This window comes from Vipera ursinii (genome assembly GCF_947247035.1).
Source record: "Vipera ursinii genome assembly, chromosome: 2".
In the NCBI taxonomy this organism is placed as follows: domain Eukaryota; kingdom Metazoa; phylum Chordata; class Lepidosauria; order Squamata; family Viperidae; genus Vipera; species Vipera ursinii.
Genome location: NC_139513.1, coordinates 74,031,743 through 74,049,046, shown reverse-complemented (window position 1 = coordinate 74,049,046; position 17,304 = coordinate 74,031,743). Strand labels below are relative to the sequence as shown.

Sequence of the window (17,304 nt, the reverse complement as noted above, 5' to 3'; positions counted from 1 at the left end):
GATGCTGTTTCTAACAGCTTTCTCATTTCATGCTCTGCAGAAGTAAGCACCTCTTAAACTAATGATGCTTTGGTTTGATATGATGTGAACCGAGCTAACTATTCTTTCCGGAATAAACCATATTAAGCATGCTAAACCATTAAACCATGGGTCTTCAAACTTTTATGACTTGGGGACTTCAACTCCCAGAATTCCTCAGCCAGGCACACTGGCTGAGGAATTCTGGGAGTTGAAGTCCCCAAGTCATAAAAGGGCCAAGTTTGAAGACCCCTACATTAAACCATGTTAAACAACTCACAGCTTAACAATGACTGACTCAGTATATCCCTTTGATAACTGCTACTCATTGAGGAACTTTACAGGAGGAGCACCATGGTGTGGGTGAGTACAATGATAATCCTCATCTTCCAGATATTTATACTAGCCTTCCTAAATCTCGTGCTTCCCATCTTCTCAGCAGTATTTCCATCATTTTCAGACATTTTGCCTATCCTTCTCTGGAAGTCCTCTCCAGCCTCTGATCTTCTGATTCCAAGCTGTTGCATCAGAAATTGGGTGGGTGGGTGTCGAAAATAGCTCAGAACATAGTTACATTGGAGAGAATTACAGATACTGATAGGCAGCAGTTTTATAAGATTTAGACAGATTTTAATTCTGTCTGGACAGATAAGAGTATTGAATTTGGGGTATGTTATGTTTTAGAGACAAACCCGCTTAGGAAAAATAGTGCACTTTCCTTTGGCCTTTTTTTGAACAAATGACATATCTGACTTGTGTAATGTTTCACTTGCTCAATCGCTGACCTCAGACTATGAAATGCAGGGCCAAAAGGGAAGGGACAGGCACTGTCTGAAGATGAGCTGGAAGATGAGCTGGTCTAATAAATAATAGCTGAGGGCCCTGAAACCATTACTTACTATCAAGCCTGCAGTTTTGAATTCCAGGGGGATTAGAAATTTACATTTTTATACGATTTCAAGGAGCAAAGACATTATATCCTGGGCCTGATACTAGAAGAGGCAATTGTATAAATGCATTCTATGATTATTAAATGCCACACAGGGAGCATGGAATAATGGGGAGGGAAAGGTTTGCCTTTTTGTGATTCTATACATTGGCTCCTACTTCTGTGAGTAGCTCAGTAGCAGGAGAATCATATTTTCTTTCTCTTTCTGCACGGCTACTTAAGACTGACTTAAGTCTCAAGACTTAACTTTCTGATTCCTTTCTCCTGGGTGCAAACACTTGACTGCAACTGGATTGTTTCCTGGTTTGTTTCATCACCCGTCCCCTTGCCTCCATTCGCAGAAGTCTTGGCGGAAAGTATGGGTCCAGCTTTTTGCTGACAGTCCTTTTGGTGTTGCCCGTCTTGAGTATTTTGAAGCACGTGATAGTGTCGCAGCGGGAAAAGCAACCCTGAGGAAAGGGGAGCGTAAAGTGATCCGCCTCTCAGACTGCGTCTCCGTGGAAAGAGCTGAAGATCAGAGCTCCCCCAGGGACACAGCGCCTTTCTACTTGTGCATGCTGGAGCGCAGCTGGTTGTTCGCAGCAGATCAGCCAAGTGAATGGATTGAATGCATCTGCCAACTAGCTTTTCAGGTATTGATCAATACAGAACATTACAGTACTTGACTGAATAGCATCGACTTGCATCTCCTTGAACTGAATTATAGGATGATTTCTCGTGCCCAAAAGTTTTGTCATACAATACAAGACTTAATTAATGGAGTTGCCTCCCCCAAGATTGCTGTTATATTATTTGTGGAAGTTTGAATGACTGACTTTCCAACCCTAAAATTTCAGGGTTCCATTCTCATTTCAGTAGCTTCTTGAAACACTGCATGAAGAGTTTCTGGAGGGGACTGCTATAATAATGGACGTTCTTCATTTACTACTTATTTTATTTTATTTCTCAATTTTTAAAAATGCAGTCCTGCTGCCAAAACTCTTAAGAGATTAATTAAGTGAACCACCTAGCAGCATAGTCCTTTGAAATTCTGGGATTGCTAACATAACAAAATTATGGTTTCTTATTCAGAAAAAAAATCCCAGTGGTTTCAGAGTTTCTTTTTTCCAGCAAGAATTTATAGGAATTCAGGTGTAACGTTTGCATAGTTTCATCACTGTTTCCCCCTTTCTCAACTCTATTCATTTGGGCTCTTGCCTAGCAGTGTTTATCCCTAAAGTAACCAATAATACAGAGGAATTTTTCCATGATTATTATGTTACAAACAAAATCATGAATTTGGTTTGAGTAGGGTTTTCCTATGCAAATACTGTAATTGATGTAATTATAGAGGGTAGTTTGCAGCTTCCAGATACAAAGATGAATGACGGGTAAAAAGTATTGGAATTAAATGGGTAGATCAGTAGCTTTAATTGCGTACCAGATTGATAAGGTTTGAGATTCGGTGTAGTAATGTGATCAGGCTGTTGCAGTAGGATTGTGGAGACTAAGTTCAAAGTGCACTCAGTCAACCTATTTTACTAGTGGCTGGAAACAATAATACACAGAGGACCTTGAAATTTTGGGAGGGTGGGATGTAAACATATCAAATTATAAGTTGCAGCAAGGGTTTCTGGATATGGTGATACAAGGTGGTGGTTAGGTTGTGATAAAGGGCCATTTGAATGTTGCAACTTTGCTTTTATAAGATAATTAACTGAGAATCCCTCCTAATTCTTTCACTTTTGCTCTGGTGCACGTAGAGGAGACCGTCCCAGTCCAGTCCAGCTGGAAACACCCCAAGCTCTCAACCCCTAATGGAGGAGAATTCCATCTACTCATCCTGGAAGGAAAGTACGTATGCCCAAGGTTGGGATGAAGAACTGATAGCCAGCCAGGACATTAAGGGGTTAACATTCATTTGTGCTGACCAAAAAAAACCCCTCTGAAGAAATCCAAGCTTAACAACTTCTTGTAGCTGAGATTGCACTAGAGCAATGGAAGCTCAGTCTGTGGTCCCAAAGCTGTGGTTATAGATCCCAGTTTTTCATCCAAAGCTATCATCAGATTATAGGTTTAATTTAATTTAACGTATTTTTAATTTTACTTAAGTTAAACCAAATTGTTTTTTGTCCTGGTCCCATCCAAGTTAACAGGAGTACAATCTCCCCATGCTAAGTGCAGTCCATCTCCACACAAAGGCTGCTCACCATTGTGATACGCATTCCAGTACTCGGCTTTGTTAGTCCATATCTGATTCTCCATTGTGTCAGTGCTGACAAAAGATTAGCAAACGGCAACCATCATTATGGAATAAAATAATAATGTAAGCATCCACAATATCAGGAGATAGTGTCGCAAATTCTGTTTTTAAAAGTGAATCCATAGTTGTTCTCAGGGTTTAAAACTAAGTCTGCAAATTCAGTATTTTTATCAATTAGGCTTTTCCTGCTCTCCGGAGCTGATTGCTTTACTTTGTTCTTCAAGGATGTTCTGTTTATTTTCCAACAGCTTTTAATTTTTTTCTGTGAGCTGCCTAATGTTATGGTACATAAACCGGGTGGCTAGTAAGTCTTTTTAAATAAATAAGGTTCATGTTTTCAAGTCCAAATAGTCGCAGCAGAATGAGAAAGCTTAAAACTGAGACATCCTTGGTTCTTAAAAAAATGGTACTGATGCAATCGCCATTGAAGGATTATGTAAAGGATTAAGAAAGATTCTTAGATAAATAATACGTCTAATACTTTTTCACAACAGTGTGTGAGTTCCCAGTGAGCGTATACCCAACAGAGGCTTCTGCAAGATGTCTGTTGAAAGGGAACTACCTGATGGTCCCTTTACCTGAGCAACTGGTCCTGAAGGATGTGCAGTCTGGGCAAATTCACTATAGCTGGCCTTATACCTTCCTCCGAAGATTTGGCCAGGAAAAGGTAAGTAGCTGCTTCTTTCTTCTCTTTCTCATTGTTTACGGCAGAATAGACTTTAGAGCGTCACACATGGAGGATTTCCTCATTCGTTGTAGCACATGAAAGAGTTGTCAGTCCTCCAAGTAGACCAGACTAGGAAATCAAAGTTATGCATGTTAAGGCGACTTTTATTGTAGGGTTGCATTTATAGAGTCTTGCACGTCTGAATGTGCCTCCTTCTTCCTCTTGTCTTCAAGAGAACTGGAAATGGTCAACTCTGAGATGCTTTCTCAATTCACATTTCTATTTCAGACTCACTTTTTTTTTAAAAAATTGACCATTGCCTTGGTTGCGGCTCTTCCTCCAGTTTATTCTTACTGCCCATCATAAGAGGGCCATCAGTTTCTGTGAAGGTTACTGTCAGGCCCTAATCAGGTGTTGAGGCCATCAGTATGTTTCAAAATAACCAAAGCTGCACCTATACAGCTATACGGGTAGTCTTCGACTTACTACAGCTCATTTAGTGACCGTTTGAAGTTACAGCGGCACTGAAAAAAGCGACTTGTGACCATTTTTCACACTTGTGACCATTGCCGCGTCCCCACGGTCATGTGATTTGCATTTGGATGCTTGACAACTGGTTCATATTTATGACGGTTGCAGTGTCCCGGGGTCATGTGATTCCCCTTTTGCGACCTGACAGGCAAAGTCAATGGGAAAGCCAGATTCCCTTAACAACCAGGTGATGCCCTTAACAACTGTGACAAGAAAAATCATAAAATGGGGCAAAACTCACTTAACTCATTTGTCACTTAGCAACATAAATTCTGGGCTCCATTGTGGTCATAAGTCGAGAACTACCTGTACTCATCAAAAGATGCTTCTCACGAGACGTTTGCCCTGCAGAACACCAGAGCCTTTTTTTCCCTAAGCACTGAAATATGAAAATTAACAACAGAAATGGGAAGAAGGTCAAACAGGAAGTGCCATGGCAAGACAAGACCCTGCCCTGCATGCGATGTATCTTTGACATTGAGAAATCCTACCCGGGACTGGAAAGGTCTGGACTAAAAGACAGCAAAGACAGAGGCACTGGGCCTCAGATCCATAGAAGCAGGGGTCCTCCACACGAGACAGGACTGAGGCACAGACAATGCAGAGAGGCCTCAGAGACAGTCCAGCACAACATAGTGGCAGGATATGAGATGTAGGCAGGAATAGCATGTACTGAACAGCACAAGCAAGGAGCTGGCATTGTGTACAAAAGCATCTGCCTAGGGCAGACATGTCAAATTCGCGACGTCTCGGAGCTTTTTCGCCATTGCCGGCAATGGGGTGGGGGCAGTTTCTTCACGGCGCATCCGGCCCGTGGGCTGGCAGTGTGACACCTGGCCTAGGGTGTGGGTTAGACCCTCCCAGGTCTAGAGGAGAGACTCCATAGAAGGTCATGGAGAATAGCAGGGCCCAGATCTTGAGATCCAGATTGGCAAGCAGTACTGGCCAATTAGACATCATGATAGTAGAGAAGGAGCAGAAGACAGCAGTGATGATAGATGTTAACTTTGCCATACAACAGGAGTATCCTGAGGGAGGAGTATGAGAAGCTGGAGAAGTACCAGGGCCTGAAGAAGCAACTGGAGAGGATATGGAAAATAAAGGCCAAAGTGGTCGCAGTGGTAGTTTGAGCACTGGGGGCTGTGACTCTTAAACTGGGAAAGTGGCTCCAACAGGAACAAAATCAGAAGAGCGCAGTGCCAGGAATAGCTAAAATATCGTGCAGAACCCTCAAACTCCTAGGCTTCTGATAGAGGACCTGAGATTGAGTAAGATATACATCCCGCATAGGGGTGAGATGGGATTTTTAAAAAATATAATATCAATGATCTGATTCCACATACGAGAGGTACTAATTTAACAGCTGATACTTTATGGATCTGTTTTCATGGATTTGAGGTGAGATTGAGCATCATCTGATTATCTTTGTAGTTGTTGGCAAAATTGAACAGAGGAAATCATGATGACATATAAAGCTGCATATGACAGGGGTCCCCAACCCCTGGGCCGTGGCCCACTACCGGCTGTGGCCTGTTCGGAACCAGGCTGTGCAAGTGGCTGGCCACGTGTGCACACAGCTCAATTTGCCCACCGCTTACACGGGCCGGTATATGACATAGTGCCTGATTATATGAGAGACTTCTGGTGTCAGCCTGACTAATTTAATCCATTAGGGCCCCGATTCCTTTGACCGGTGCCATCTGTAGTGACCCTGGAAGCATATCTTCTGTATTGTGGCACTTTCCTTCTGGAATGAGACTCCTCGTGAGATCTACATAGCTCCCACCCTGATAGTGTTCTAGAGGGATTTTAAAAGGCCTGGCTTTTCTCGGTGCTGGGCTAGGTGACTTACTTGGTGTATGATCTTTATTTATTTGTTTTGCTTTGTAGACCAGATTTGCCCTCTTATTTAGTTTTCTGTTTTTATTGTATATTTGCTATTTTGTTTTTATGGTTTCATGTGCCCTGAGTTGATTAGAGTCAAGAGGCACTTAAGTCAAATAAATAATTGATAGATGGATTGCTAGCAATTACGCGACAAGAATGACTGTTGGAAGTTTTTCTTCTTCTTCTCTTTCCCCAGACTGTCTTCTCTTTTGAGGCAGGTCGCCGCTGCGATTCAGGAGAGGGCTTCTTCACTTTTAATACTTCACAGGCTATAGAAATATGCAAGGCTGTCTCAGCTGCAATAGAACATCAGAAAGCCATCCTTATGGAGAACAAGAAAGCTGGGATTTCTCAAGCTCAAGACTGTATCCAGAAAGCCGGGGTGTGGTCATGGCCCACTGGCACAGAGAGTTTGGAGGAAATGCAACCACTTCCAAAGGGGGGCATGGAAATTAGCCTCTCTAGCGAAAACCACTCTGTTTCCCCAGAGCTTGAGTCTCCTGAAGCATCCATCATCTATGCTTCCATTGGCAAGAGCTTTCCTCTCATGTTTCAGCCTTGGGGCAAAACAGAGGCAGAATCCCATGAGCAAGGAGCGCAGCTCTCAGACCATCTCTACGAGAACCTGCATGATCTGGAACAGCGTTCCTCCGGCTCAGAACGTCTTGGCTTCAGCTACAGAGACTCCCCTGAGGGCAGCAACAACCAGGACCAATTATCCATTTACGATAGTCCTAAAACACTCAAGCGCTTGAGCGGCCATATTAGCTCAAATCCAAGGGTGGACTCCTCTCCGGACGGACAGTGTCCATCTCATCTGCTAGATGGTCAGGAGACCACAAGTAGAGGTGAAAGGAGTGGTAGGCCCAAGGCAAAAGGAGCTGGTGTGTTCAGACACAAGCTGGTTACCATGCTTAGTAGAGAAGGAGGTGGTGGTAAAAACAAGAACTCTAGTCATGTGGACAAGCCTTAATAAACTCCTCCAGCTGAGAGGCCAAGTCCCAAGGCCTGACTTTCTTCTGATCTGCATATCTTATTTGTCTTGCCTCATAGCTATAACATCCAAGCAGGGTTAATCTATGCACGGTGATGGTTTGGATGGAGATAAAGTCCTCCAGGCCTGCTCCATTATTTGAAGGTTAAGAGGATATCTAATTGTTTTTGTTTTGCAATACCATGATCTTTGGCGATCAATAATAATATTTGTCATCTTAACTGTTGGGTTGCTGTAGAATCTTTTTTTTTATTAAAAAGTTTTAGAATACATTTTATCTTTAACAAACAACAAAAAGAAAAAGAAAAAGAAACCCCCCCAGCCTCCTTCCTTCCCCAACCCTCCCCAACCCCACCCTCCCTTTACCCTCCCCCCCCCCACTTCCCAGAGCAGAATACAGGGTATAAAAATACAAACAATCATAATCTAGCTTACGCAAACAATCCTGAACTATATAGACTATCGAACTTTAACTCATATAGATAAACTCCAAACATATACATCATATCAATAATTATTCAAAAACAAGATAGTACTTTTCAATCTACCCAATAAAAACAATCACAAATAAAACAATTTATATCAATTGTCTAAAGCTGTTCTTCTTCCCAACTAAGCTTTAGATTCATATTATCCTGATATATTATACAAATTAAAATACCATAGATTACTTCCAAACTTAAAAAATTTTTATATAATCACATCATTCTTATATTCTTATATTCTATTACCTACTCCAATATTGCCCATAAAAGTATTACAAATTAATTTCAATCACACATAAACAATTTATATCAGTTTTATAAAACTATTCTTCTATCCAACTAAACTTTAACATACTAAAACCAAGTTTATACAACCTTTCCTTCTCCTAATGTATTATACTACTTAAAATACCATACATTACTTTCCAGGCTTAAAACTTTCCATCCAAATAACAAAGCATAACCTACAGAATATCAATAAGCACTACTACAAATCTTCCCAATTAAATTTTCATAATCATCTTAAAACTAAAGCAACACAAAATATTATATAATTATTTTATAAGGGTGAAAAATGAATCCCCAAATACTTAATCCTTCTAGCATCCTTATTACATTATTATCTCTTGCAATTATGCAACTAAATACTCAGGTTTTTCTTCCAGAAGCAGCACACCTCTTCCAATTTCTGGCCTTCTCCCGTGGTGATGAAATTTGACCCACTCCTGTAGCTTTCACATCTGTCTGCATTAACCCTTCAACATCTTGTGGATTCTCTCTGGAACCTTGAGGCTCTCTGTCACCTTTTTTCTTTGTAGACTCCAAAGACGGTATGGGGACTGCTTTTAAAAACATTACTGTAAAAGTCACGTGCCTGAATCACCGTGGTTAAACAATGCCTCGTACCTTCATAAGTCACCACCATACCCTCTGGTATTTGCCATCTAAACTTAATATCACGTCGTCTCAATTCTTGTGTCAAAAAAGCAAATTCCTTCCTTTTTCTTAAAATTCTTGCAGGAATCTCTTTTAAAATCAAAACTTTTTGCTCGTCCATTACAAAATCAATATTATAGGAGGCCTGGATAACTGCACTTCTAATCTTTCTCTTTGTAAAATAAACCACCACATCTCTGGGTAATTTCCTTTGTCTTGCAATCCACGAATTAACACGGAAGATTTTATCTATATCTTCCATTATTTCATCTGCTGGTCGCTCCAACACCCCTTCCAAAACCTCAGAAACCATTTTCGTCAAATTTTCCTTAGGATTTTCTTTTAGGCCTCTGATTCTCAAAGCAAACTCCATCTGAGAATACTGTGTCAAAATCAAATCATAATCCATTTTCTCTATCACATTCTCGGTTTCTGTCATTTTGGCTTCCATTCTAATATCATTTTGAACAAGATCTTCCACTCTTTCATCCAAAATCTCAACGCTTTTAGCCATGCTTAACATTGCAGATGTGATGTCTGCTCTCATTTCTGCTAATTTCTCTGTAAACTTCTCCTCCAACTTTTTCTCCATTATCTCAACAAATTGTTGCATTTGCTTTTACATAGTCTTTAGCAGCAAACTCTGCAAATCTTTTACTGTAAAAGCTGCTACAGATTCAGATGCAGAGGACAATGAAGTTTTCACCGAAGACTGCTGCCTCAGGGCAGGAACTTTAGAAGATATAGCCGCCATTTTCACCCTCTATTGTTAACTACGCACTTTCACATGCAGATTCAGCAAAGTCCATTGAGTTAAAGATCAAAACATCATCTTCACCAAAATCTCCTGCATTGCTCTGCCTGCGTCCTCGTTCTCAAAAGCTCTTCCTTGCTAGCAGGGATGGTTGCGAACGCCCTGTTCTGCTCCAAAAAACCCGGAGCAGAGACGCCTCGCAGTCCGGAGCATGCCCAGGCTTTGGGGGGGCTCAATCCTTCCGCCACTAAGTTCTGGCAGCCCCGGAGAGCTCTACCCCTACCTGGACGCTCACCCCCTCCTCTTCTCCCGAGGTGGGGGCTTCCGAGCTGCCGAACAGGTGATTGACGCTGTTTTCGGCGGCTCTACGGAGCCGCGAGGCTGACAGCCAAGAAATGGCTGCCTCCGGCGTCGCCTTGCCATCCGGAAGGCCCTGTTGCTGTAGAATCTTGATTCTCTTCATTCCTTTCCAACTATTACAGATCATTTCACTATATTGCTGGCACTAAAACTATCAGATGTAATATTTCCACATGTACTGAAGACGATAACTCAGTGATGAAAGACCTTGGGTTTCTTCCATTCCTGCTTTAATGATCCAAGATTGTACAAATGGGGAAAAAATAGACTTTGAGAAATTATTGCGAGTTCATACAGGGATAGAGACAGTGGTTTAAATATATATAGTTACACTATTTAATATATAGCTTTATTTTTAATATAGCTTAATATTTAACCTATAATGTAATATATTAATAGCTTAATATTCAAGCTTTTACTGTAAATATATAGCTTTATTATATATAGCTACTAAATATACAGCTGCTCTGAGTCTGTAAATTTCTCATAATTGCTTGGTCCTGCTCTTTTATTTCCACTAGAGTGCAGTGTCTTGCTTGCATTTAAGAGCTCAGCTTGAGAAGAGATCCTTGCTCCATAAGACACTAGGTGGCTGAATGGATGTGGATCTGATAGGATGCCCATTTTCTTAAACCCCATAGAGCAGGGGTAGGCAACCTCGGCTCTTTTATGACTCATGGACTTCAACTCCCAGAATTCCTAAGTCAGCTATGCTGACTCAGGAATTCTGGGAGTTGAAGTCCATGAGTCATAAAAGAGCCGAGGTTGCCTACCCCTGCCATAGAGTGTTAGAATGCAGACAACAGAGATCTGCATTGGAAGCTCTGTTTCCCTTCTGTTGTTCCTCTGTTACTGGAATGGCATTTACTCTGAAAATTGAGCCTCAGACATTTTAAGACATCAGTATTATGCATTGGGGAAAACCAACGCAATAGTTACAGCTACAATATGCCAAGATAGATCATTCAGCAGTGCAATTTAAACTTCATGTGTAACTTTGAAGCCACTGTGCGACTTGCTTATTTCTGAGATAATATGATACATGGAAAGTGCATAGATGCCCTTGGTCTGCTCATAAATAATTGCAATTTAATTGGTTAGTGTATTAAGTACTTAATATAACTACTGCAACTAATTATAATAAACAAAAGCATGGCAAAATTGCTAAACAATCCAAACAGCTATTATCAAGATTAACAATTGCATCCAAAAAGCTTGGCCTCCTGGCAACAGTAATTAATAACAGGGTCTCTAAGTCAACTTTCTGTTTTTTATAGATATAATTATTATTGAAAGGTTTAATAATAATAACTAATGCAATCTAAAATATAACAGAGAACACGAAAAGGAAAGAGAAATAAAAGGAAAAGCTAAAAGTACAAGAAAAAAAAGCAAAAAAGTAGGGAAAAAAGAAAAGATATAAGGAAGCATCTTCCAATATTCTTCATAGAAGTTATAAGTACAATTATACTTTAACCCCTCACTAGTTACATCATGACTTCCTTCTTTCTATAATCTATCCTGTCTAATCATCAAAACCATAAATGACTTTCATTTTTATTCAAAAAGTCCATAAGAGGTTTCCAGTCATCAATACATGTAAATATTGTCCTTTCTGTAATCAAAGAAATCAGTTTCTTCCTTCTCAGCAAATTCTGTCGGTTTCACCAACCATTCTTCCATGGTGGGTAAGGCCAAATCTTTCCATCTTGGTGCATACGGTACCACATAATCATATATTGGAAATAATCTTCCATCTAAACCACATGCCTAGAGGAAGAAAACATCTAAGAACTGAGAATTCTAAGAGAAATGGTTTTTATGAATTTGATTTTAGAATTGCCTGACCTCTTACACTTCTTGGTATGCATTTGGATGAGAACGTCCCATTATCTTTCTCTTTAGAAAAATAATAGCCTTACAGTGTCTTTTGATGAATAAGTTGGAACTCCAGCACTTCACTTCGACAGTGCAAAAGATCAGAAAGAGAAAAAGGCAAGTATTGTGAAGCACTGTGAGAGAGTTGTCATGTAGATGTTTGGTTGTGTGAAAAGCTCTAAGATCATCACTCTTATACAACAAAAAAAAAAGAATCTTGGCTTTTAGGTTTATGAATTTGCCTTTTTTCTTAATGGAACCCTGACAGAGAGCCAGGTAGTCTAGTGATTAAGGCACCAAGTTAGAAAGCTGGAGACTGTAAGTTCTAGTCCCGCTTTGGCCATGTCTTTGGCTGACTTTGGGCCAGTCACTATTAACCCAACTCACTTCACAGAGTAGTTGTGGGGAAAATAGGAGGAGGAAGATATGTTGAATATGTTTGCTACCTTGAATTATTTGTAAGGGTAATAAAGGCAGAATACAAATAAATAAATAGCCATCAACCTGAGCCTAATAGGACATACATTCAGAAGAAAAGATTGGAGCCTATGAATTAGAGCAGGGGGTCGTCAAACTTGGCCCTTTTATGACTTGTGGACTTCAACTCCCAGAATTCCTCAGCCAGCATGAAGTCCACAAGTTACAAAAGGGCTAAGTTTGAAGACCCCTGAATTAGAGCATCAAAACCAAACGAAACTGTAGTTTAATTAACAAACCATACAGAGTTTATTGCAGCATAAACTTCATGGACTAGTGTGCACTTTGATATGCAAACCATACAAAGTTGGTGCGTTAACTACAGAAATATAGACTAAGTGTTGCCACAGTGGGTCAAAGCCACAAACTCCACAGAATGACAGTATCTTATCACATTTTCTATGCGTAGCCCATATATAAATACACACAAATAAATGAATGTGTATGTATATGTATACACCTGTATACACAAAAAAAATATTACAGTTCAGTATGCTAGGATTTGTTTTGGATTGTTTCAAAGCTTTAGAGCTGTAGTACTTTGAAACAGACGAGTCTTAAAATACAGGCCATCTGTCAGCTATGTGTAGAAAAATGAGAGGGGTCCTTTTTTCAGGAGCTCAGTTTACAGGCTGCAGCAAATGCATGGAGTGGATGGAAAGATTTCCTGTTGCCACCATCTGAAGACAATAATGGAGCCACTTCCTGCTTTGCTTGACTAAGCAAATCCAGATGTGCTCCCTGAATAGAAGCAGCAGGAAATTTGCTGTAAACAACTACAGGCCTCCGTAAAAAGGAGGACAGGCCTTGCTCTGTCAGTGCAGTTGCTTAAGCGATAGCTCAAGTATCAGTCACAAATCAATAAATCAAGAGGGGTAAGGCTGTGAGTCACTAAAATTTATTACTCAATTATTTCAAATGAGTATGGTAAGGAGACAGCCCAGGTGCATCAATCTCTGCAGGCTTAGAGCTAACATTTCAGTTCAGCCAACATAAACTTCTGTTAGCAGGGTGGTTTCCAGTTGGGTGGATCTGATGCCTAAGGGCAAGCATCCTGGCTGCTGCACTATTATCTTTGTCCGGCAGAGGGGGTGAGCTGATCAGCTCTTTCAGCTAGGAATATACCATACTGTATGGCCGCATGGCTCTCAAATATTCCCATTTGCTACACTCAGCATGGCCAGAATAAGGGACCTTGGAGGTCTTCTAGTCCAACACCCTGCTCAACCAAGAGATCATTCCAGACAAATGGCTGTCCAGTTTCTTCTTAAAAGCCTCCTCTGATAGAGCACCCACAACATCTGAAGAGAAGCCATTAAATGTACTGGTTAATTGTTCTCACTGTTAGGAAATGTCTCATTAGTTCTAGGTTGCTTCTCTCCTTGATTAGTTTCCATCCATTGTTTCTTGTCTTGCCTTCTAGTGTTTTGGAAAATTGGTCGACCCCCCTGCACCTGTACATTTTATTTTTCTTGCCTAAGAGTAAAATCTTACTTTTCTCTACATTGAATTTCATTCTGTTAGACAGGGCCCAGTGTTCAAGTCTGTTGAGATCCATCTAGATCTTGAACCAGGACAGAGCTTGCTGGTAATTCAACAACTTGTGTCAGAATATAGGCAATGATGATGCAGCATCCATTAACTTTGAGATACTGGAGTGAATATGAGACCAGTATGTCTGGCTAGGGTTAATGAGAATTATTGCCCAATATCTGTAGGACCACATATAGGACCACCCTTCTGCACTAATTGCTTAAGTTGTAAAGTAATTTAAGAAGGATGTAAGAGAAATGAAACCAGCCAATGTCTTAAAAAAGGAGTTTTGTTACTGGCATCTGAGTTTATTTTATTTATTTTTATTTTATTAGATTTATATACCGCCCTTTCCCGAAGGACTCAGGGCGGTTTATAGGGCATTTTAAAATCACACCAATACAAAATACAAAAGTTAAAAGACAATTAAAAAGATTAAATTATCCCTGAAAATAAAACCCCAGTTAAAATTCTCAGCCTGGCCCAGAGAGCTCAAAGAGCCAAGTCTTCAGGTCCCGGCGGAATGAACGCAGGTCAGGGGCAGTCCTGAGCTCCACGGGCAGCTGGTTCCAGAGGGCAGGGGCACCCACAGAGAAGGCCCTCCCCCTGGGTGTTATCCGCCGGCAATCTTTTACCGGCGGCACCCTGAGAAGACCCTCCCTGTGCGAGCGCACTGGACGAAGGGAACTTGATGCTGGCAGCAGGTGTTCCCTGAAATATCCCGGACCCAAGCCATTCAGGGCTTTATAGGTCATCACCAGCACCTTGAATCTCACCCGGAGGGCAACCGGAAGCCAATGCAGCTCACGGAGTAGAGGTGTTACATGGAAGTATCGGGAAACCCCCATCACAACTCGCGCAGCCGCATTCTGCACCAGTTGAAGCCTCCGAGTGGTCCTCAAGGGCAGCCCCATGTAGAGAGCGTTGCAGTAGTCTAAACAGGAGGTCACGAGCGCATGAGTGACTGTGCGTAGGGCATCTCGGTCCAGGTAGGGTCGCAACTGGCGCACCAGGCGAACCTGGGCAAAAGCCCCCCTGGTCACGGCTCCTATATGATCTTCAAAATTGAGCCGTGAGTCCAGGAGGACGCCCAAGTTGCGAGCCCTATCAACGGGGGGTAACACCTCTCCCCCCATCGTCAAAGGTGGAATAGTTTGGTTAGCCCCAGAGGATTGTAAAGTTATTCCTACTCCAGAGCTCCAGTTTTTTTTAACTGATTCTTTTAGAAGCAGGAAATAATTAACCTAAAAATGGTGGATATTAAAGGTATCAGCTTCAGGGATTGTGTTAGACCTCCCTCTTTCTTTAGTCACTGCAAACTTTGCTCCTTCTCTCCCAACTTCGTAGCTTTTCAATTCTGTATTTACATTCTGTTATTCCTGGAAGCAGTTTTATAATAATTCTGAATTCAGATCTTAACATCTGGGAGGTGAACAGCGGCAGCAGAATAAATTGTGAATGTAGATGTCTATGGAGATTCTCAGTCATCCAGGTCATAGTTATCCCAAAGTTGCTTTTTCACGAGGCAAGTGGTCTTTCCTGTTTTTCTTTGAAGACGTTTCATTTCTCATCCAAGAGTTTCTTCAGCTCTGAAGCTTCCCCACCATCCAGTCAGAGCTGAAGAAGCTTCTTGGATGAGAAGCAAAACATCTTCAAGAAAAACAAGTCCACTTGCCTCGTGAAAAAGCATCTTTGTGAGTGTAGACACAGACTTCAGAACCATCTTTTCATGAGCTCGTTCTGGGAAAAACTAGGCTGCACCTTTTTGACGCTAGACACTAGTCGTCTTCCACTCTCTCAATGGCTACAGAATTACGTACGTAGCATTTTCCCTACAGGTACGACAGTAAATAAGTTAAACATATTGTACAAGTGTGATCATTATGTTCTCTTACACTCTTAAGGTTAATGGAATATATTAGGGATGACCTATGGATGTCAGCATTTCATAATTAGAACAGTATAACTGGATTCACGCATAGCTCTAAATCATAGTTTGCTTAACCATGTTTCATTCAACACGCTGCCATAAATTACAGCTTACAAATCCAGTAGTTAGTTTTACCCAACATGCTGAACCAAGTACAGGTAGTCTTCGAGTTACGACCACAATGGTCCCAAAGTTTATGTTGCTAAGTGAAACATTTGTTAAGTGAGTTTGCTCCCTTTTATGACATTTCTTGCCACAGTTGTTAGCTGAATCTTAAGTGAGTTAAGTTAGTAATATGGTTGGAAAGTGAATCTGAATTCCCCATTGACTTTGCTTGACAAAAGGTTCCCTCCGTCATAAATATGAACCCGTTGCTAAGTGTCTGAATTTTGATCATGTGACCATAGGAATGCCGCAGCGATCATGTCTGAAAAATGGTCATAAGTCACTTTTTTCAAAGCTGTTATAACTATGAATGGTTACTAAATGGAACTGTTGTAATTCAAGGACTGCCTGTACTTTACACTAGTATCTACCAGAAGCAGATGTCCTTTCAAACCTTGTTAAGGAATATCACTCTGAGCCATAAGAAAGGGCATTTCTTCACCACTGGATTTTATCAAACATCAGCAGTAGAAAGAATCCATTGGAAAGTGAGGGCCGTTCTGCCTGACCCATTCATCATCACGTCTAGTATTTATTTCAGTCTCTGCTTCCTGGCAAGTCACAAATAGCTTTTGATAGGTAGAGTGAATGTTACCTTCTGTCCTTTGAACCTAGTAGTCAAACAGCTTGAATTCCAGCAAAGAAGCCGCGGATATCTGGGATAGGTTGCAAAGTGTAGAAGCTTTGTTTTTATTATCAAAGCGGCTACTTGTTACCTGGAAATCAAACTAGTTGTGAAGGACTATTGCAAAAGTGTGGTACAGAGTGTGCATGGTTGCCATGAGTTGAACAGTGAATGTAAGAATAGCTGGAAGAGCAATTTTATTGTTGCTATAAAACCAATAGTTTCTTGATAAATGATAAATAATTCCTTTCCAACAAAGGAAACTGAAAAAATACTGTAATTCCCTTTGTAATTTTTTTTATCCCATTTATATCCCGCCCTTCTCCGAAGACTCAGGGCGGCTTACAATTTAAGCACAAATCAAATGTGCTTAGCAATAATTTAGAAGCCCATGTACTCCATCCATATTGGCTGTCCTCTGACCTATGCTATGAAAGTAGACCTAATATAAGTAGTTTAGGTATCTAAATATTTCAATTCCCTACATTTCATTTCCTACATTTTTGTTTACAGGAAAAGCATCATGTTAAACTGAGCTATAATCATAATGACCTCTTCTGCTTTTTAACATATGTATCAGTGGTGGGATTCAAATATGTGAACAACCGGTTCTCTGTGTGGATGCCACTTCTGGAAGTCTGTTCTGGGCCTGGGCAACAAAAAATTAGCTACCGGTTCTGCCAAAGTGGTAAATGATAAATAATAATCCTGAGCAGCACTCAGGATTTTAGAGCTTGAAATCTAGTATGGTGGAAGCTGGAGAGCCACACTGGGCAACTGTGTCCATCACACTTCTCCTTTAGAAAGAAAACCTGGTCTGTTTGAAAGATCTGAAAAAGTTTTTTCATACTTTTGTTATTTTGGCAAGATAAG

General features: G+C 40.8%; 1 protein-coding gene across 1 annotated transcript; it reads left to right on the top strand.

Annotated features, from left to right (window-relative positions):
- The first annotated feature begins 357 nt into the window (after positions 1-357).
- Positions 358-7,509, top strand: DOK3 (docking protein 3). Its single transcript, XM_083353511.1, has 5 exons — positions 358-381; positions 1,309-1,599; positions 2,710-2,800; positions 3,704-3,876; positions 6,491-7,509. Exons 1-5 carry the CDS (start codon positions 373-375, stop codon positions 7,265-7,267), a joined length of 1,341 nt encoding a protein of 446 aa, XP_083209637.1. The 5' UTR covers positions 358-372; the 3' UTR covers positions 7,268-7,509.
- Positions 7,510-17,304: the final 9,795 nt, after the last annotated feature.

Excerpts from the sequence above, each read along its gene's own strand:
- DOK3 (XM_083353511.1), top strand. Across the intron at positions 1,600-2,709 it reads TCTGCCAACTAGCTTTTCAG|AGGAGACCGTCCCAGTCCAG; the intron begins GTATTGATCAAT and ends TGGTGCACGTAG. Across the intron at positions 2,801-3,703 it reads CTACTCATCCTGGAAGGAAA|TGTGTGAGTTCCCAGTGAGC; the intron begins GTACGTATGCCC and ends TTTTCACAACAG.